At 37.5% G+C, this 22,993-nt stretch overlaps 1 protein-coding gene and 1 pseudogene across 1 annotated transcript in view; both read left to right on the top strand.

Moving 5' to 3' along the window:
- EFCAB7 (EF-hand calcium binding domain 7) overlaps positions 1–2,344 on the top strand; it is a 47,215-nt gene extending 44,871 nt beyond the window's left edge. Inside the window, exons 13-14 of the mRNA XM_060625925.2 lie at positions 1,028–1,135; positions 2,101–2,344. Coding sequence (XP_060481908.1) covers positions 1,028–1,135; positions 2,101–2,175 — 183 coding nt within the window. The 3' untranslated portion in view covers positions 2,176–2,344. The remainder of the gene's footprint in view (positions 1–1,027; positions 1,136–2,100) is intronic.
- Positions 2,345–2,686: 342 nt separating this feature from the next.
- Positions 2,687–3,538, top strand: LOC132673331 (glycerophosphodiester phosphodiesterase 1 pseudogene; annotated as a pseudogene).
- The last annotated feature ends 19,455 nt before the right edge of the window (positions 3,539–22,993 follow it).

Below are 22,993 nucleotides of genomic sequence, written 5' to 3'. Positions count from 1 at the left end.
GATTTGGAGACAAACTAGGATTAGAGATGCAGAGACACACACAGCTGTTAGTAGCAGAGAGACAGTGTAAGGAGTAACACGTGAGAGGGTTAATTTGAGATATAGAGGGAAGAGTGAGAATATTCGCTATGCGGAAACAGAGAACTTTACTTAGTGGAGTAATATGAAGGTAAATAGCATAAGTAGGATGGGTCCAGATCATATATATTATCTTGAAAATGAGGTAGAGGAGTTGGACCAAAATAGCCAGGGTCCCCAGCTGGAGATTACTGTCTTCAAGTGGATCATAAAGCTTTGGAGGGTGATTCCTAAAAGAAAGGAGTGTGCCTTCCTTTCTGCCCTCTATGTTTTACTAGAATTAAAAGGGTAGACGGGAGTCACTGCCTTATCATAGTTTCTCTGTTCTGCAGCTACCTATCATTTCTTAGCCCTGCATTTCCTTCCTTTCCCTAAAGGAAAATTAAACTTCCCTTCACCAAAATGATGTAATAATATTTTAGAGCTTCCTATTTGCCAGGCACTTTACATTTATTAATGTGTTTACTTTTCGCAACAACCCAATGAGTTAAGTACTATCTGCATTTTACACACAAGGAAACTGAAGCATGGGGGCATTCAATAACTTGGAGAAGGTCACATGCTGAGTAATAGGGCTGAGAAATGAATTCGGTAGGCTAATGTTATATTGCCCCTTTGTGGTCATTAGGGGGTGCTCGTAGCTTCTTTAGCAGGGGAACACTTTGGCTCCTACATTTCTTTTCATTCATCAGCTTCATACTGCTTTCTCTTGCTTCCTATCTATCCTAAAGGCTGTCTATTATCTGTGACCTATTATCTCAAGTATCACTTCTTCGGTAACGTATTCCTTTCTAGCCCAGACTGAGCTAATGTTTCTGTGTTTCTATAATATCTTCTATGTTTCTACAGAATCCTGCAAACACCTCTTTCACAAGACTTACAAAGTGTTTTGTAATAATCATTTTGTTTGTATTATTAAAGACTAGCAACTTATGAAATTTTTTTATAGTCAGATAATAAAGTGATTATTCACATCAACAACGAACTAAGTAAAAACTGCGTAAACAACAGAGGACTCAACATATTTGCAGTAGAAGTGGCGCCAAAGTCTACAATGGTAATGCATTGTTTTCTAATTAAACCTTTTGTTTTATCAATTAAAAAAACCATTTTTGCTATTAATACTATGAATAGGTGGAAATATGAAATAAAGTCTAAAATTATTTTAAGTATGATATTATTATCATCCTATATTGCGAGTAAGGAGATTTTGGTTTTAGTCCAGTTCTCACTTTGCTTGAGTGATTATGGGAGATTCAGTTAACCTCTCTGTTCCTGCCGCTTTAAATGTAAAATTAACATAGTACTACCAGCTTTAGGTTCTTTAGGAGGTTAATGTAAAGATGAAAATAAAATGATGTACATGAAAGCACTTTGTAACATCATATAGAAATATAAAGTGGTGTTTAGTAAATGGGAATTTGATAATATAAAGTATTTTTATGTACATTATTAAGATTTTCTAACGTAACCTGAAAGAGAAAATGCCTCTAAGTTTTAGATAGCCATCTAAGTCAAGAGCCAGGAACAGTCATAGTTTCTGGTGTTAGCAGAACCATGGGTTTCTAATTTAGCCAGCGGGTCAAAGACATGGACCCTGAAACTGGTCTAGTAAAGGGAAAAAGGAAAAAGCCTTCTATTCCTTTCCTTTCTTCCTCCATTCTGTCCGTGACATCCAAAAACACTTTAGAACCAAATAGAGATTCTACAGAATCCCAATGAAGGGTTTAGAAAATGCTCTATGCTTAGTGAAAAAGGGGTACTTACTCCTCTATCACTCCTCTTTACCCACATTTACACATACCAACTATCAACTATTATATTTTAGTAGAATTTAGACTGGTTCATCCTGTTAGACATCAGATCATAGATTGTAGGTCCCTGCTAAGGACAAATGTTACAGAAGTTTATCTTCACAGGGATATTTTTTACATAGGGTCTAGAAATCTTATCTTGTTTAAAAATTAGTTAAAAATAATAATATGTAAAAGGAAAGTAAAATTTTTCTATTTTTATATGCAGGTTTGTCAACATGTAATGCCTGTGAATGAACGACAAGAATGGATATATTATTGTGTGTATTCCCTTATATCTTAAATATTGCTTTCTATTACAGACTGTCAGGCTAAGAATTATTTCAGGTTTAGTCTTTATTTGTTGATCAACTAAATGCTGATCAATTTAACTGATGTATATAAACAATAATCTATTTAATTTGTATGTATTTATATTTTATGCCCATGTTATATACTTTATTATTAAGATATAAATAAATATAAAATATAAATAATAATGTTTTTAATATGGGGCTTTCTTATCAATTTATGGGAAATCTGGGCACATTTCACTTACCAATAGTAAATCAAAGTAAAATTATGGGTAAGCTTTTAAAAAGTAATACTCAGTGAATTCTACAAAATCCTGTATACTTTTGGTTTAATCTCACTCATCAAAACAAACAAACAAACAAACAAACAAAAACCCTCAAAGAAAATGTTAATGGGCCAACTGCAGCTAGTGCCCTTGACTCTCACCCTGGATTCTCACTGTTCTGTCCCAGAAGCCTGACAGGTCACAGACTCCTGTCCATGCCACTGTGATCACAGGCATGTGGCTGTGGGAGGACCAGGGGGTGGCCTTGGCCCCTTCTCTTTCCTCCTTCTGCTGCTGCTGCTAGTGACACACAGCCCCTTCAAAACCTGCCTCTCCACCAGCAGCCTCTACCTCCTGTTGCACCTTTCAGCTTTGAGCTGATACTGCCTCCTCCAAACCTCTGTGGGCCTGTAGGTATTCAGACCCCAGAAGCTGTTCCACCATCACCCATACTCGCGGTCATTCAGCAGGCAGGTAAGATCAGAGGAACAGGCCTGGGATTGGACGTTGAATTTACCTCTGAGGGGACTCTTGTCTTAATGCACTGTAGCACAGTAGGTATGACAACTGATGGTAGTGGCTGATGAGTGATTTCACATTTGAACAAATGAGAAAGCTTAATTCTGTAGCAAATCACAGATTCAGGAACAATTTCCCTGAAGACAGGATCTCTAACCTGAACCGTAAACTGATAATCCTCTTAGATGTCAAAGGTCGTGCACATATACTACTGGTGCCCTAAATAAAATGTACATGCAGTTTCTTCAGCTATACAATCTGTTTTTGTATCATCTTGCCAAAAGTTATTTGTAAGATGAGACAGATCAGAATGTAGTATTAATGGCATTAACTCAGAGAACTTGGAGCCTTAGCCATCTAGGAGATGGGAAACCACACTAAGATATTTGTGTTTCAGTCCATGTTTGTGGTAATAGACATTTTGCTGGATTAGGGCACGCATAATATCTTGTGATATCTGTATGGAATTTAAGCTTTCCTCATACAAAAGGATATTGTATTCCTGGACTCCTTAAAGAAGTGGCTGAAGGCATTCAGGTTGTTGCTGAGGAAGATTTTTCCCTTCTGACATTTGTTACCGAACAAAAGGGAGGAAAATTTTTCCCCTCTTCCTTTTGTTCCTAAACCCAAACTTATCCCCACACCCGATGCACAGTAAGCCAATGTCTGAGACACCAGTTTTTAAGTAAAGAAAGCTTTTTTATCAGAAGAGCAGCCCAACAAAAAGGCTGGGGATCATCCGCAAAGCTGCCTTGCTCTCTTGAGCATAGGGACAGCTTATATATATTTGGGAAAGGAAGTGAATATATGAGAGGAGTGTGAGGAGTTTCTTGAAATCACAAAGTGAGGGGCCTCGAAACCGTCTGGAGGTGTGCATTCTTCCAGACAATGAGGTGTCGTTTGAGACCTGGTACAATCAGATACATCATATAATTTCAAGACAAATGTTACTGTCCAGTCCCCATTAGGTTTTTACAATCAGTGGGTAAACAGGGAGTAGGGCAGAAAAGGCAAAGTTAATGACTGATTGTGCATGAGGTTAAAGGATGCATAAAACATAAGTAGGGACCAAAACAGAATGTGGAGCTAAGTTAATAATACAACAAATACAACTATAGTCCTGCTTCTGCTTTCAAAACAGGTCCAGGAATCAAGTGTCAGCCTTGCTTTCTAGATTCATTGGCTGTTCTAATAATTAAATAGACATAAGGCAGATTAACAGGAGTAAAAGAAGTTTAATTGTGTGCATATGGGAGCCCCACAAAGACATGAGACTCATAGACACTCAGCCAGTTGAGGCTCATATACCATCCTGAGCAAAGGAGAGAGGATGGGAGCCTGGGCTTCAAAGGGGAGGAAGACAATTCACAGGAAGATGAGAAGAGTGAATGTCTGGTAAAAAGAACATCTGCCACACTGTGCAGATAAGTCTTTCTGATTTAAAAAATTATCTCTAGTAATAACTTTCTTCCTGGTACAGGCTGACTCTCTAAATTCTTTTAGGCAGTTAAGGGAGAGGTAATAAGCTTTTCCCAAGTCAGTTGGCTCTTAATTGCTTTCAACTCAAAACAACCCACATGTTAAAGTGGCACGTTTTGGGGTGGCATATTCTGCTACCCCTCAATACCTTTGATAAAGATGTTGCTATGAGTCCCATCTTGGTTCCAGCTGTATGTCACTGATGCATGTTGGAAGACTACAAATCTCTAGTTCTAAACTTTTCCCCTGGGAAGGAACTGAGTGTATATAGAAACTGCCTGCTGGCCTTATGCGGGGATATGAAAATACTCTGTGCTAACCCAAAACTTGGGGCATCAGGTGACTCGCACAAGCGATAGTCAATAATTGCATTTTTTATTTGACCCAAAGCAAAACCCAGTGTTGCCACCATGTTCCATGGAATACCTGAGTTTTACACTGTTGCTCTTGATAATCTGGGTCTACAAAAAGACACACATCTTCTGTCTCTGACCTCACTGAGGCATATATTCCCAGTGAAGATAAGCAAAGATTGAGTTGTGCAGTTGGTGGTTCAGATGCAAATGCGCAAGAAATGCATGATCACTCAGAGTTGACATTTTAAAACTTGCAACAATTATGTAATTTACTTAACATTGTATTCAGTTATGTTATCAATGTACTGTAGGTGTCAAACTTGTGACCATACTAATGCAATCTTAAAAGGAAAAAAAAAGAAAATGCAAATGCAGAAATAGTCATTTAATTATATATTTAGTTTTCCAATCAGAAAATATCGTTAAAGCAAGGGCACCTGGGTGGCTCAGTCAGTTGGGCGTCCGACTTCAGCCCAGGTCATGATCTCACCGTTTGTGAGTTCGAGCCCCGCTTCAGGCACTGTGCTGACAGTTCAGAACTTAGAGGCTGCTTCAGATTCTGTCTCCCTTTCTCTATGCCCCTCCCCTGCTTGCACTCTGTCTCTCAAAAATAAACATTAAAAAAAGAAAGAAAGAAAATATAGTCAAAGCAAAATTTGGAGAAATTCATTTTTTATATTAAAGAAGCCAAAATCTAATCACAGTGGTAGGAGTACAGTTGATCCTTGAACAACATGGGTTTAAACTGTGTAAGTCCACTTAAATATGCAGATTTTTTTACATTACAGTAGTGTAAATGTATTTTCCTTATGATTTTCTTGATAACATTTTCTTTTCTCTCACTAACATTGCTGGCACAAAAACAGACACATAGACCAATGGAATAGAATAGAAACCCCAGAACTAGACCCACAAACGTATGGCCAACTCATCTTTGACAAAGCAGGAAAGAACATCCAATGGAAAAAAGACAGTCTCTTTTAACAAATGGTGCTGGGAGAACTGGATAGGAACATGCAGAAGGTTGAAACTAGACCACTTTCTCACACCATTCACAAAAATAATCTCACTAACATTGTAAGAAGAGAGTTATATGATACATATAACATACAAAGTATGTGTTGTTTATGTTATTAGTAAGGCTCTAGTCAGCAGTAGGCCATTAGTAGTTAAGTTTGGGGAGTTAAAAGTTCTACATGAATTTTCGACTGCAGGGGGTCATTACCCCTAACCCATGTTGTTCAAGGGTCTACTGTATTTTGTTCTGACAGCAAATAATTTTTTATGAGTTTACTTACGGATTGCTTTTAATTAAATGTGTTTAAAAATAATAGGACTTAAATCTAAATAGCATTTAATGAAGACTAGTACAGTGCATGAAAAAATATATTAAGTAATTAAGAACTCTATAACCGTAACAGTAACAATACTTTGACAGCTAGTGTCAGCTTTTAAATAGGAATACCAGTATGGCAGTATATTAGTTTTGCACCCAGTACATGCTAGCCCATTGTTAAATGTCATTTGGATTTTTGGCCCTTGATTTAGACACTTGTAAAATAGGTTGTCATTATGTAGCAGTTTGCATTGTTCAGATGATGTGGCTAAAAAGAAATGCAATGTGAAAGCGTTTTACTAAATCCAGTAAACTATATATTCCATTTCACAAAGTACTGAGTTGCAGGAAAGTTTTATCTTCCACCACTGTCTCCACTTAGACATATTAAGCATTTTTTTTTACCCCTTCCCATTACTCACTTGTTATAGTGGAAGAAAAAAAAACTTTTTAGGGTAGTTTTGCACAGATGACCGTATTATTTTTAGAGGTAACCTTGCATGTGATTCCATTTAAAAAGCACAAGGATCCTGCTTACCAAGAAGACCTCTAGATGCTTCAGATCTCTCCTGTGTTCTAAGTCCCATTCCTGCTTGTCTCCTTGGTATTGGCTCCCTTGAATTTTACCTACAAACACTCCCTCAATATTGACTTTTCCCCATTATTATTTAGACTCTTCATCTCATTCCCTATCCCTATCATTTCTGTCTTCCCCTTCTCAGCGAAAGGACTTGAAACAATTGCCCACATTTGCTATGCCCACTTTTTTTTTTAATGTTTTTTTTATTTTTGAGAGAGAGAGACAAAGCATGAGCAGGGGAGGGGCAGAGAGAGGGAGACACAGAATCTGAAGCAGGCTCCAGGCTCTCGGCTGTCAGCACAGAGCCTGATGCGGGGCTTGAATTCAGGAACTGTGAGATCCTGACCTGAGCTGAAGTCGGACACTTAACTGACTGAGCCATCCAGGCGCCCCTGCTGTGCCCACTTCCTTGACTTTCATTCTTTCCAGTTAATTCAACTAGTGATTGTTCCCCCAAGGATATCAGTAACTTCCTGTTCACTAAATCTAGTAGATATTTTAAAGTCTTCTCTTTGGCATTCTTCAGATTTTCTTCCCACCTCTGCATTTCTTTTTAGGCTTGTTTTTTTACGCATACTGTAACCTTTCCCACTTTCCACATTCTCTCTCACCTCAGGCCTTTCTGCCTACAAATAATAATTGTTTCTCTACTCCCTCTTCTTCCTTCAGGTCTCAGTGAATATGTCACTTTTTCTAAGAATCTTTCACTGATTACTCCCTGACCAGGACTGCTTTGGTAGCCCTAAAACCTCATGCTCACTCTTTGTTGTAGTACTCATCATACTGTACAGGAATTACTGTTTATTTTACCCTCACTAGGCTGAAAGCAGGGAGTTAACAATTCCAGCATATACCATGGAACCATAATAGATATGTAATAAATATCTGCTGGACAGTTGAGTAAAGTGGGCAGAAAATTAAACTTAACCTGTGGTATGAATTTTTCCTAATTATTAGGGCTATTTGTAAATTAAAAATAGACACATAGGAAAATGTCTCCTTACTATTAAGTTCTGTTTACCCAGATTTTGTTTTTCATGTCATTAACAGATGAAAACAACTACATTTAATATTTTGTTGATATTTCATTAGATATTCTAGTAAACCTGTTTTCTTGTGAAGCCAGCAGTTTTCTTTTAGATCTATTTTTGGTGTAGGTCAAATATGATGCAGAAATTTAATACACCACACTAATCATATTTTGGATACAATCCAGGAAAATGAAAATACGTTTCTGATTTCAGCCACCAGAGGGTGAGCATATTATTTATTATTCATATTCTTCATTAGATAGAATGAGAGACAGACTGATCATATTTCTCAGCACTGGGTTAAGTCTTTTATGACTTCTTTTTTTTTTCAACGTTTTTTTTTTTTTTTTTTTTATTTATTTTTGGGACAGAGAGAGACAGAGCATGAACGAGGGAGGGGCAGAGAGAGAGGGAGACACAGAATCGGAAACAGGCTCCAGGCTCCGAGCCATCAGCCCAGAGCCTGACGCGGGGCTCGAACTCACAGACCGCGAGATCGTGACCTGGCTGAAGTCGGACGCTTAACCGACTGCGCCACCCAGGCGCCCCAGGTCTTTTATGACTTCTAAGACTGCTTTGGTGAAATATATGGTATACTAAGGATTTACCTATAAACAGGCATATACACCTATCTTATTAGAGAATATATAAAAATTATTTCTAACTTGTAAAGTGGATACTAAGTCTTCTGCTCTTAAAAAGGTATTGACTCAAAAAAAAAGGTATTGACTCACTTCCTCATGAAGTTACAAGTATAAGGACATATTAAGATGGTCTTGCTAGCTTTATCTAGTACAGTAAAGCCTATCTTTGATACTCAGCCTAGCTTGATTTGGGGGTGGGAAAAAAACTGCTTAGTGATTAGAGGAGAAACATGGCAAACATGGAGAAACATGGAAATGATTTAGGGAAAGTAGATAAAATTAATGTGAGAGACAGTTTAGAGGCCAGGACTAGTAACGGTTGCTAAAAGTCTAGGGGGTAAAGGATTTTGGCTGCTTAAAAGTGTCTGTACTTGTTAACTGTGGTTAGTTTTGTCTAAGGAAGATGAAGAACAGGCATTCTCAGTTATTATGAATAATTCACAAGCTGCCTTCATTTGTGATATTTGACCAAAGTCAATTTGTACTTTAAAAAAAGGTTCTGGGGGCACCTGGTTGGCTCAGTTGGTAGAGCATGTGACTCTTGATCTCAGCGTTGTGTGTTCAAGCCCATGTTAGGCATGACGCCAACTTAAAAAAAAAAAAAGTGAAAAGAGTTTCTCTATTTTTTAAAATAATGACAGTTCTAAAGATACATATTAATGTTAAAAAGAAGACCTACATATTAGAAAGGGGTTAGAGGTATGGTTCCTTTCCCCCAAAATGAAGAAAAATATTTTTCAATTTCTTTGAGTCACAATTGACAAATATCCAACATTTCATACATATTCTTAACTTTATTCTTAACTTTACAATTTAACACAAGATCAACCAACTTAAATTCAAAGCCACCTTAAGTTCAATCATCTGAATGAGGCTAATGTTAACATATAATAGTGCCATTACTATAGAATACCAGCATTGTAAGCTTTCTGGCAACTTTAATATGAATATGCAGCATTACTAAAAATCAAATTTTTCTGTGCCTTTTTCTAAACCTCTGTTGCAAAAAATTGGATTTAGCTTTTGAAATAATTGTGTTTTTTTCTTTTTTTTAAATTTTTTTAACACATTTATTTGTGAGACAGAGAGACAGAGCATGAACAGGGAAGGGTCAGAGAGAGAGGGAGACACAGAATTGGAAATAGGCTCCAGGCTCTGAGCTGTCAGCACAGAGCCCGCCACGGGGCTCGAACTCACGGACCGCGAGATCGTGACCTGAGCCGAAGTCAGGCGCTTAACCGATGGAGCCACCCAGGCGCCCCTGAAATAATTGTTTTCTTAAAGGGAGTAAAAATTTAGGAGGTGACTAGACTGGAAAATGGTACACAGGGGTATCCAATTGGCAAACTTCTATTCCATATTGCATTAGTTATAATAGAGAAGTAGTAGACATGATCTCTGACCTCAGAAAAAGAAAGAGCTGAGAAAATGTGTTACATGTTAGCCTATTAAGGAATAATATTAAGTCTTAAATTAGTAAGCACTGATCATTAAGCATAAACTAGTGAAGAGGGTATGGGAACAGAAAAGGAAAGGAAGGCTTGCCCAAATATTTTTAGGGGCATAAGACTCAGTAGATTGAAGGAATAAAAGACGCGTAGTTTGAAGCTAAGTAGTGCTTTCTTTTTAGTCATGCAGTGCAATGTTTTTAAATTTTTTAATATAAAAACACATTTTTAATAACTATTAAAGGAAATGAGGCATGGACTTTAAAATATAGAGAAGTATTACACTAAGGTATTAGGCCAAGTTTGATAGAATAAGTTTGGACAAGTTGAAAAGACCAGTGTGGGTTGGAAGAATCAGGAATGTGCTAGAACTTTAAATGAACTTTGATGGGTTAAGAGAAGATTTCAAAAGGGGTAGGAAGAAATTTCAGGCATTTTCTCATGTTTTTCACTTTTCATAGAGTTTCCTAAATTGTGTCTCTAGTGTTAATATCATAGGCAATAGGTTAATCACATACTCCTTGAGTGCCAAATATGTGTAGAGCACTTCTTTATCAGAAAAAATAGATTACGACAAGCATTATACTCTGTACTTTTAACATACATTTTTAAATGCCTCGTCCTTCATGAAGCCTTTAATCCTTTCTCCAGTCCAGAAGAAACTATTCTACTTCTTGAACTTCTATTTTAAAACTAATACTTTTTTTCCTGTGAGACTTTTTTGTTTTGTCTTGTTTTATTCAAGTAAAAATGGTGTAAATAAGGTAGTTCATTCAACTTTTTTTAAAAATTTGTTTATTGTGAGAGAGAAAGAGAGTGCACGTGCATGCAAGTGAGCGGGGGAGGGGCAGAGAGAGAGGGAGAGAGAGAGAATCCCAAGACTCAGGGCTTGAACTCATGAACCATGAGCTCATAATGGTTGAACCATAGTTCATTCAACTTTCAATTCAAATAAGGACTTTCCCCTGAAACACTCATTGTATTTAGGAATGTACTAAAAGTGCTATTTGGGTTCATTCTCTTCATCGGGCAGTTTATTAATACAATATGTAGCCAAGGGTTGAGATTTAAAGTGAAACTGACATTTTTTTTTTTTAAGTTCCAAGTGTGGGCCAAAGAAGAATACAATCTTCACAGTGTAGCCTGGTGCCTCTATCCTGATTCATGCTAGGGTGTCTTACCCACCATTGCTTTTGTACCATCTGTAAAAAGGAAAAAAAAACCCATCTTGCATTAAAAAATAATTTCAACTTTGTGGACCCCCTAAACAGGTTTAGGCTACCAGGGTTTCATGAGCCACACTTTGAGAACTAGTGAGGTAGAGGCTCACTTTCTTTATCTATGGCTCTCCTTGTGAAAGCAAAGGCCTGGACATTTATTACAGGTGAGGTTCTCTGAGTCTTTGGGTGAATTGCCTTCACAGGCATCATTCTCTTAATAAGGAAAATAAAGATAAATTAGGGAATTTAAGAAACTTAAGTAGTATCTACTGCTTCCTAATACTGGCACAGCCTAGTTAAGATGGATTATAAGACTTGTTAGGGAAATAGCTGGTCAAGATGACACAGCCTTTTAGTGTTACAACTCAACTATTTTTTAATTGAGGTATAACTGATGCAAAACCTATCAGTTTCATTTGTACAGCATAATGATTCAGTATTTGCATTTATTGTAAAATGATCAGCACAATAAGTCTAGTTAACATTTAACACTTCATATTTAAAAAAAAAGCTATACAATAAATTTAACCTTTTTGGGGGGAGGAGAGCAAGGTTGTATGGTTCTGTTAATTTAAAAGATTTGTAGATTCATTTCACCACTACCACAATCAGGATACAAAGCAGTTCCATCACCAAAAGATTCCATTATACTATTTCTTATCGTCACATCCTTCTCCCCTTCCCCTTCCAAACACACACACACACACACACACACACCTAGCCCCTGGCAACCACTGATCTTTCTATTACTATAGTTTCCTCTTTTTGAGAATGTCATGTAAATGGGATCCTGCAGTTTGTAACCTTTTGAGACTGAATTCTTTCACTCAGCCTAATTCCTTTGAGAGTCATCCAAATTGTATGTATTAGTTTGTTCCTAGTATTTCTTTCTTTCTTTTTTTTTTAAATAACCTCTACACTCAATGTGAGGTGCGAACTCAGGACCCCACGATCAAGAGTTGCATGTTCCACTGACTGAGCCAGCTGGGCACCCCTGAGTAGCATTTCTTTATATGGATGTACCACAATTTGCTTATTCATTTCCTAGGCCGTTTCCAGTTTTGGGCAGTATTAATTGAGCTGCTATAAACATTCATACACGGGTTCTTTTGTGTGAACATAATTTTTCATTTCTCTAGGATAGATAGGAAGAGGTGAGATTGCTGGGTCATATGGTAACTGTATGTTTGGCTTTTTAAGAAACTGCCAATGTGTTTTACAGAGTGGCTGTACCATTATGCATTTCCATAAACAATGTATGAGAGTTTCAGTTGCTCTGCATCCTCCTCAGAACTTGATATGGTCAGTATTTTGTATTTTAGACATTCTAAAAAACATGCAGTAGTATCTCATAGTAGTTTTACTTTGCATTTCCTTAAGGGTTTATGATGCTGAGCAACTTTTCATATGCTTAGTTACCATCTGTATATATCCTCTTCAGTGAGGCATCTCTTCAAGGCTTTTGGCCATTTAAACGGGGTTTTCTTTTGAGATTTGAAGCTTTTTTTTTTTTTTTTTTATAAATTCTGGATACATCTTTTGTTGGAGATGTGAATTGCAAAATTTTTCTCTGAGTCTGTAGCTTATCTTTTCATTCACTCTCTTTTGTTTTTAAGTTTATTTATTTTGAGAGACAGAGCCTGTGCATGCAAGCAGGGGAAAGATAGAGTGGGGAGAGAGAATCTCAGGCACTGACAGCGCAGAGCCTGACATGGGACTCAATCTCATGAACTGTGAGATCGTGATCTGAGCTGAAGTCAGACGCTTAACCAACTAAGCCTCCCAGGTGTCCCTCTTTTCATTCTCTTAACTGTATCATATGGAGAGCAAAGCTTTTAATTTTGATGAAGTCCAGCTTATCAGTTTTTTTCTTTATTGGATCATGTGTTTGGTGGCAAGTCTAAGAAGTTGTTGCCTAGCCCTATGTGAAAAAAGTTTCTATTTTATAAGTTATATAGTTTTACTTGGTGCATTTATATCTATGATCTAGTTGGAGTTAATTTTTGTATTAGTTATGAAGTTTAGGTTGAGGTTCATTTTTTGTTTTCATATGGAGGTCAGTGGTCCTAGTACCATTTGCTAAAAAAGATTGTTCTTTCTCCTTTTTAAAAACTTTTTTTAAGTTTATTTATTTACTTAGAGAGAGAGAGAGAGAGAGAGAGAGAGAGCGCGCACAAGTGGGGGAGGGGCAGAAAGAGAGGCCGGGAGAGAATCCTCAGCAGGCTCCATGCTGTCAGCAAACCATGAGATCATGACCTGAGCCAAAATCAGATGCTTAAGAGACTAAGCTACCCAGGTGCCCCTCTTTCTCCTTTAAATTGCTCTTGTGCATTTGTTGAAAATCAACTGAAGATATAGACCCATATATTTGTGTGGGTATATTTCTGGACTCTATTTTGTCTTACTGATCTATGTGTCTTTCTCTTCACCAATACTACACTGTCTTCATTATGTAGCTTTACATATGGTAAATCTGTAGTCAGGTAATATGATTCCTCCAATCTTCTTGTTCTTTTTCAAAATGGTCTTAACTGTTCTAGTTTCTTTCCCTTTCCAAATGAATTTTTTTTTAAGTTTATTTATCATGAGAGAGGGTAGGGCAGAGAGAGGGAGAAAGAATCCCAAGAAGCTCTATACCACCAGCACAAAGCTCGAGGCTTGAGCTGACAATCCATGAGATTATGACCTGAGCTGATGTTGTACCCTTAACCACTGAGCCACCCAGGTGCCTCCTAAATGAATTTTAGAAGCAGCTGTCTATATCTACAAAAATTCTTGCTGGGATTTTGATCTATATTGTGTTAAATATATTGGTCATTTTGGGGAATTGACATGTTTATTGTGTTGGTTGCAATCCATGAACATGGTATATTTCTCCATTTATTTAGGTTTTCTTTTATTTCGTTTTAAAGAAAATAGTTTTATAGTTTTCGGCTTACAAATCCTGTACATCCTCTATAAGATTTACATCTAAATATTTTATTTTATTTTATTAAAAAAATTTTTTTGATGTTCATTTTTGAGAGAGAAACATAGCATGAGCAGGGAAGGGGCAGAGAGAGAGGGAGATACAGTATCTGAAGCAGGCTCCAGGCTCTGTCAGCACAGAGCCCAACACAGGGCTTGAACTCACAAAACTGTGAAATCATGACCTGAGCTGAAGTCGGGTGCTTAACCGACTGAGCCACAAGGTATCCCTAAATATTTTATTTTTATGAACTATTGTAAATGGCATTATTATTTTTTTAACATTTATTCATTATTGAGAGACAGAGAGAGACAGAGTATGAGCATGGGAGGGGCAGAGAGAGGGGGAGACAGAGCATCCAAAGCAGGCTCCAGGCTCTGAGCTGTCAGCAAAGAGCCCGATGCGGGGCTCAAATACACAAACTGTGAGATCGTGACCTGAGCCGAAGTCGGACGCCTAAACAACTGAACCACCCAGGCGCTCCTAAATGGTATTATTTTTTAAATTTCAGGTTTTAGTTATAAACTACTAGTATATAAAACCATAATTGATTTTTGCATGTTAGTATTGTATCCTGAGACTCTTGCTAAACTCATTTGTTAGTCCTAGGAGTTTTTTCTTTGTAGATTCCTTGGGATTTTCTACATAGAAAAACATGTCATCTGCAAATAGGCACAGTTTCATTTTCTTTCCAATCTATATGCCCCCTCCCCCCTTTTTTTTTCTTGTCTTATTTCACTGGCTAAGACTTCCATAATGATGTTGAGTAGAATGTTGAAGGTGGATATCCCTACCTTGCTCCCAATCTTAGGAAGGAAAGCATTCAGTTCTTCACCATTAATATGATGTTAGCTGAAGATGTTTTTGTAGGTGCCCTTTATTAGGTTAGAAGAATTCTCTTCTATTCCTAGACTACTGAAATTAAAAAAAATATATTTAGTTTTGAGTGAGAGAGTGTGGGCATGTGGGGAGGGGGAAGGACAAAGAGAGAGAGACAGAGAATCCCAAGTAGGCTCCACACTGTCAGTGCAGATCCCAAGTTGGATCTCAAACTCACCATCCATGAGATGGTGAGCCAAAATCAAGAGTCTGACACTTAACTGACTGAGCCACCCTGGAACCCTGAGATTTTTTTTTTTTTTAATCAGGAATGGATGCTGAATTATGTCAAATATATTTTTTGTGTCATTATATTGGTTTTCTTCTTTAGACTATTAATGTGATGGATTACACTCATTGATTTTCACATATTGAACAGCTTTTCATTGCCAGAATAAACCCCTCTTGGTTGTGATATGCTGTTTTTACAGTATATACTGTGAATTCAATTGGCTAGTACATTGTTCGGCATTTTTGTGACCATGTATGTGAGGAATATTGGTCTCTAGTTTTCTTGATTTGTATTGTCTTTGTCTGGTTTTGGTATCAGGGCAATACTGACTTTATAAATGAGTCAGGATTGATTCTTCCTCTTATTTTCTGGAAGAGACTATGTGGAATTGGTGTTGTTTCTTCTTTTTTTTTAATTTTATTTTTTATTTTTTAAAATTTACATCCAAATTAGTTAGCATATAGTGCAACAATGGTTTCAGGAGTAGATTCCTTAGTGCTCCTTACCCATTTAGCCCATCCCCCCTCCCACAACCCCTCCAGTAACCCTCTGTTTGTTCTCCATATTTAAGAGTCTCTTATGCTTTTGTCCCCCTCCCTGTTTTTATATTATTTTTGTTTCCTTCCCCTTGTGTTCATCTGTTTTGTCTCTTAAAGTCCTCATATGAGTGAAGTCATATGATATTTGTCTTTCTCTGACTCACTAATTTCACTTAGCATAATACCCTCTACTTCTATCCACGTAGTTGCAAATGGCAAGATTTCATTCTTTTTGATTGCCGAGTAATACTCTATTGTATATATATACCACATCTTCTTTATCCATTCATCCATTGGTGGACATTTGGGCTCTTTCCATACTTTGGCTATTGTTGATAGTGCTGCTATAAACATGTGCTATAAACAGGGGTGCACGTGCTGCTTCGAAAAAGCACACCTGTATCCCGTGGATAAATGCCTAGTAGTGTAATTGCTGGGTCGTAGGATAGTTCTATTTTTATCTTTTTGAGGAACCTCCATACTGTTTTCCAGAGTGGCTGCACCAGCTTGCATTCCCACCAACAATGCAAAAGAGATCCTCTTTCTCCGCATCCTCACCAACATCTGTTGCTCCCTGAGTTGTTCATGTTAGCCATTCTGACAGGTGTAAGGTGGTATCTCATTGTGGTTTTGATTTATATTTCCCTCATGATGAGTGAAGTTGAGCATTTTTTCATGTGTCAATTGGCCATCTGGATGTCTTCTTTGGAGAAGTGTCTATTCATGTTTTTTGCCAATTTATTCACTGGATGATTTGTTTTTTGGGTGTTGAGTTTGATAAGTTCTTTATAGATTTTGGGTACTAACCCTTTTTCTGATATGTCATTTGCAAATATCTTCTCCCATTCTGTCGGTTGCCCTTTAGTTTTGCTGATTGTTTCCTTTGCTGTGCAGAAGCTTTTCATTTTGATGAGGTCCCAGTAGTTCATTTTTGCTTTTGTTTTGCTTGCCTCCAGAGACGTGTTGAATAAGAAGTTGCTGCAGCCAAGATCAAAGAGATTTTTGTCTGCTTTTTCCTCAAGGATTTTTATGGCTTCCTGTCTTACATTGATGTCTTTCATCCATTTTGAGTTTATTTTTGTGTATGGTGTAAGAAAGTGTTCCAGGTTCATTCTTCTGCATGTCCAGTTTTCCCAGCACCACTTGCTGAAGAGACTGTCTTTATTCCATTGGATATTCTTTCCTGCTTTGTCAAAGATTAGTTGGCCATACATGTGTGGGTCCATTTCTGAGTTCTCTATTCTGTTCCATTGATCTGAGTGTCTGTTCTTGTGCCAGTACCATACTGTCTTGGTGATTACAGCTTTGTAGTATAGCTTGAAGTACGGGGGTGTTGTTTCTTCTTTAAATGTTTGTTTCAATTTGTCTTTGAGACCATCTGGGTGTGGAGATTTTTTGGAAGTTTTTTAAGTGCAGTTTTCATGGGGCCATTGAATTTACCTATTTCATCTGGTGGGGGAGGATTGGTCATGTGTGGGTTTTGAGGAATTTGTCCATTTAATCTAAGTTGTCAAATGTATGTGTAGAGAGTTTTATGAAACATTGTTTATGAAGGCTGTAGTGATAATTCCTTTGTCATTCCTGGTATTAGTAAAATGTATCTTCTCTTTTTTTGTCAGCCTTGCTAGAGGTTAATCAATTTTATTGATCTATTCCAATAACCAATTTTTAATTTCATTGATTTTTCTCTATTTTTGTTTTCAATTTAATTGATTTCTGCTCTTTATTATTTTCTTCTGTTTGCCTTGGGTTTATTTGCTCTTTTTCTAGTTTGTTAAGGCAGAAGTTTGGATTATTGATATGAATTTTTTTTAATTCTAATACTAGCTTTAAAAATCAATACCTTGGGTTGCCTGGGTGTCTCAGTCAGTTAAGCAACCGACTCTTGGTTTGGGCTCAGGTCATGATCTCACAGTTTGTGAGACTGAGCCCTGCACTTGACTCTGCACTGACAGAATGAGCCTGTTTAGGATTCTCTCTGCCTCTCTCTGTGCCTCTCCTGCTCATGTTTTCTCCCTCTCTCAACATAAATAAATAAACATTAAAAAAACCAATATCTTTGGGGCACCTGGATGGCTCAGTCAGTTAAGTGCCCAACCCTTGATTTCTGCTCATGATTGTGAGATAGAGCCCCGAGTCAGTTCAGTGCTGGGCATGGAGCCTGCTTAAGATTCTTTCTCTCCCTCTCTCTCTGCCCCTCCCCTGGTTGTGCTCTCACTGTCTCTCAAAAAAAAAAAAAAAAAAATCAATTACCTTCTTGTGGTTCATACTTTGTTTCTTATATATTAAAAAAAACTTTTTTAATGTTTATTTATTTTTGAGTGACAGAGAGAGAGAGAGACAGAGCACGAGCAGGGAAGGGCAGAGAAAGAGGGAGACAGAGAATGCAAAGTAGGCTCCAGGCTCTGAGCTGTCAGCACAGAGCCCTATGCAGGGCTTGAACCCATGGACCTTGAGATCTTGACCCAAGCCGAAGTTGGGTGCTTAACGGACTGAGCCACCCAGGTGTCCTTGTTTCTTATATTTTATACGTGTCTGGACTGCTCTGTTTTTAACTCCTTGAGTACAGGGTCTTAGGTGATTGATCTGAGCCTAAGTGTCTTGTACTATGTGTTCAGTGTTTTATAGATGATTTGAATGGTGGGATGTGTGGATAAAAGGAGAGTGAGGGCAATGAATATAAATTATTTCAAGACAGCTTCAGCATTAAGAAAAATATATAACAGGGGCTATAACAGTAAGGTAAAAGGAAGGAATAAAAATTCACTCATCAGGAAAAGTTGGTAACACCAGTCGAAGCTAGTTTTGATAGGGACTATTCAAAACTTCAGGGTGTTGTACAGAATACTCACTATTGTATTCAATTTTACACAGTGAATGAAACAGAATTCTGTTTCCTAGCCAATTCAAGAAAGAAAAAACCTTTTAACTTATTCAGGTAATTTGAGCAAAATAATTTGGAAATAACTACCTCCATTATTTCTTGATTCCCTGTTTTACTTCTGCTATACCTGATATACTTTCCTCTGTTATTTATTCTTTAGTAGAGACTTAGGATATAGCCTACTTTCTCTTACTCCATCTCTTACTGAACACCTGAAGTCACACTGTAGGCCCCTAGGGAATCAGGCCATGAGTTTGAGCTTCCTGGCTTATCCTCCTCCATAAAATGAAAGCATCTGTATTAGTTTCCTATGGTTGCTGTAACAAATTACCACAAACTTGGTAGCTTGAAACATGAATTTTCCCACAGTTCTGCAGGCTGGAAGTCCAAAATCATGTCACTGAGTTAAAATCAAGGTGTCATCAAGGCTATGCTCTCTTTAGAGGTTCTAGTGCATAGTGCATTTCCTGCTTTTTTCCAGCTTTTGGTGACTGCTGGCATTCCATGGTTTGTGGCTGCATCACTCCAGTCTCTGCTGCTATGGTCCTATTGTCTTTTCTTCTGTAATGAAACCTCCCTCTGTTTCCCTCTTAAAAGAACACTTATGATTGTATTTAGAGCTCACTCAAATAATCCAGGCTAATCTCCTCATCTCAAGATCCTTAATTATGTCTACAAAGTCCTTTTCTTACCCTAATTCACATATTGCAAGGATTAAGACATGGGTATCTCCTAGGGAGCCATTATTTAGCCTACCACAGCATCCTGATTCCTTAATCAAGAACATTGGTGAAATGGGATAACAGAAGACATTCATTATCTCTTAAAAAGTGTCCTTCCTAATCTGTATTTTTAAAAATCTTGGGGCGCCTGGGTGGCGCAGTCGGTTAAGCGTCCGACTTCAGCCAGGTCACGATCTCACGGTCCGTGAGTTTGAGCCCCGCGTCAGGCTCTGAGCCCCGCGTCAGGCGCTGGGCTGATGGCTCGGAGCCTGGAGCCTGTTTCCGATTCTGTGTCTCCCTCTCTCTCTCTGCCCCTCCCCCGTTCATGCTCTGTCTCTCTCTGTCCCAAAAATAAATAAAAAAAACGTTGGGAAAAAAAAAAATTTAAAAATCTTATCTTTTTGCTATTTTAAATATTAATATTTGCATATAAAGTATTCATAGAAATTAATTCAGGCTGATATCCTTTATAGTAGATTCCAAAAATGAATTCTAAGGAAAAAGCCCAATTTATTATATATCAATCTTTTTCACATATAGCTTCATGAATAACCATTTGACACTGAAACATGAGCTCCAAAACTATTATTATTTTGGCACAGGAACAAACTTAATTTCAGAATCAGAGACTCCAGACATCCATTAACTTTTATTCAAATAAAAGTTTTAAGCACCTGAATAACTTAATGGATACAAATAGAAAAGGCATTAAATGGCTTCATATTGCTTCCATATGTAAGAACTAGTCATTACAGCAAGTTACAAATACATCAAAATTTAACATAATGAACAAAATCTGCAGCCAGGAAGATTTAGGTTTAACAGATGGAACTAATATGACATTTACAGTATTGCTCAGCATTAACTTGTATGGATTCATATGGAATCATCATTTAGTTATTCATCAGCCCCAAATAATTGAAAATTCTTGTAGGAGATTATCTATCATTTACCTATCCTGTCAGAGGTCTCTTAATTGAGACATCACCTTTCAGGCCTTGTAGAACTCTTGGGTAGGACAGAGATTTGGGCGACCATTCTAGGCCTAAACTAGAGACTATCCTAATACAGATTCCTCAGTACAGATTCTTCAAGCATCACTTGACACCACCAGACAGGAAGTTGAGTGTATACAAGTAATAACTGTATTTTGTTTTTAACAATATAGGTACTTTCTAAGGCTTTATAGTAGATTCCAAAAATGAATTGTAAGGAAAAATACATACATGTTAGTGAATTACTTTTCAAAAATTTTTTTTAAATTTTGATAATCAGTTTCTGTATAAGCCATGTTAATGGCTAATACCTCTAGATTACCCACATCACCACCCTGTTTTGTTTCTTTTTTTTTTTTCTTTTTTTTTTAAGGGAGGGGAGGAACAGAGAGAGAGAGAGAATCCCAAGCAGGCTTCATGTCCAACGTGGAGCCTGATGTGGGGCTCAATCTCACAACCATCAGATCATGACCTGAGCTGAAATCAAGACTCAGACGCTTAACCGACTGAGCCACCCAGGTGCCCCTCCAGTGTTTTCATTATAAATTCCATACATGTCTTTTTCATTATCAATTGCATATGCACGCCATTTGTTATTTGTTGCATTCAGCAGAGATTGATATCCTATGATAAACACATTTCTTGAAATCATTATAGTTGGAATGCAAATGATGATTTGTGAAGGGTGAAGTTAAGCTGTCTTCAATGAACACTGTATTTGGAAATGGTATTGATTGACCAAGTCTTGTACATTTATCTAGCCAGCACTTAACCTACCTCCCATTTATACACATTTGTATATGTAGACAGAGAAATCATTAAAACTTTTCACAGAATTGCAAACTTTTTTTTTTTAATTTAAACCTAGATCAAACCTAACAAAATTCTGGATAACTTGACCTCTAGGAAGGCTCCTAACTGGCATATTAATAACTTGCTGAAGTAGATCTTCCTTGCCTTTGAATGTAACCTAGTAGATTTGAGCTCAGGATTATGGAAAGCTGGATAGCTTATGGAAGAAACACATCTAAATCTTCCTGCTGGGTTGATGTTCCTAAAGAAATTCTCTTTCAAAGGTAGAAAAGCCTAACTTTTCACCTTTTTTTCCACTCTGCAGTTACTGGCCTTTAAATGTTGGGAATTTCTGAGCTCGGTGTCAGACTCTTTTTTTTTTTTTTCCTGCACTCTGTATTCTCTCCCTAGTGATCTCATTCATTTTCAAGTTTTCAAATACTATCTATATGCTAATGGATTATAAATTCATATCGCTCTGCCAAGTCTCTTTTCTAAGTTCTAGATCTCTGTGTAACACTTTTTTCTGTCCCTCCTTTTGGATGCATGACAGAAGCCTCAAACTTTACATGTCACAAACAACTCAGAATCATATTGTACCACCTCCAGCCCCACACTTCTTATAATAGGAGTGGTATCTCCTAGCAATTTGAGACTGGAACTATTCTAAGAAGTGTGGGGTTGGAGGGTGGTACAGTATGATCCTGAGTTTGGGACATGTAAAGTTTGAGCTACAATGCTAAATGAGTTACTTACATCACCTGATTATTATTTAGTGTTTGGACTGGAGCCTGGGTACTTTCAAAAGTGTCTCAGGTGATTGTATTGTGTATCCATGATTGAGAACTACAGACATACAAAACACCATTAATTCTTGCAGAAACTCTTTAAGGTAGGTTTTCTGTTCATTTTATAGTAAAGAAATGGATGCTCACAGATACTAATTAACTTTCCCCATGTCACACATCTCATAAGCGGGGGCAGGGAGAAGCTGTGGCTTTTCTACAAATGACACATTTTCTGAGCAGAGGAGACAATCACTCTCACCAAATCAAGGGGAATGCTAAACCAAAAGGAAAGAATCAATATTCCTACTTAACAATCAAGGGTCTTTTGTTCACTCTGTATCCTCCATGAACTCTTTCTGGCCACCTCAGTTCTTCTTGGTCTCTTCACCCAATTTTTATTACACAAATAACTGACTTATTTTGATGATGAACTATGCTATACTCAGCCTTACCTTATATTTGTACCTGTATTAAGGCCTCCCTGTACATTTCCTAGTTATGAAATCTGGTGACTTAGCAGGTGAACCAGGTTAAGAGCCCTGGTTTTGCAGCAACACCCACCTGAGTTGGCCTCCTGCATATAGTTATCTCCATGGCCGTGACAAGCCATTTAATTTTTTAAATCTCGTTTTGTAAGCATAAAATAGGGAAAAATAAAACTTGTACTTTAGCAAGGATTAGAAACATTCTATTCAATAAACTTTAGTTCTTAGTAAAGACACCCTAACCAATGGGAAGTAAAGGGTTTGGTCCATCAGTAAATACATGGAAAGTAGTAGGTGGAATACGACTTTTGGAACTGACTGACTCCTTTTTCTGACACAAACTAATATTTGGACAGGGAATATAAAAAAATAAGGAGTCATGAAATTTACCTAAGGCTGCCACTTCTATCTCTCAGAACAGGTTTCCAGAAAGCTATTTACATGAGATACTCTGGCCAAACCACAGGAAATTATTATACTCTGCAATTTTCCCACCCTGTCTCCAACACTTGCCCTCTGACCAAGTCCCTACCCCACGTTCTGCCCTTCCCTGTAGGGAAGGAGTTGCGGATTTCATTTTATAGTGGATTGGCTGACGGGGTGGGGGGGGAAGGGGAAATCAGAGAGGCTCCACCCATTTCACTG

Source organism: Panthera onca, chromosome C1 (assembly GCF_046562875.1).
Source record: "Panthera onca isolate mPanOnc1 chromosome C1, mPanOnc1 haplotype 2, whole genome shotgun sequence".
Classification (NCBI taxonomy): Eukaryota; Metazoa; Chordata; class Mammalia; order Carnivora; family Felidae; genus Panthera; species Panthera onca.
Note: the sequence above shows the minus strand (reverse complement) of the source record. Positions and strands in the feature narration are given on the sequence as shown.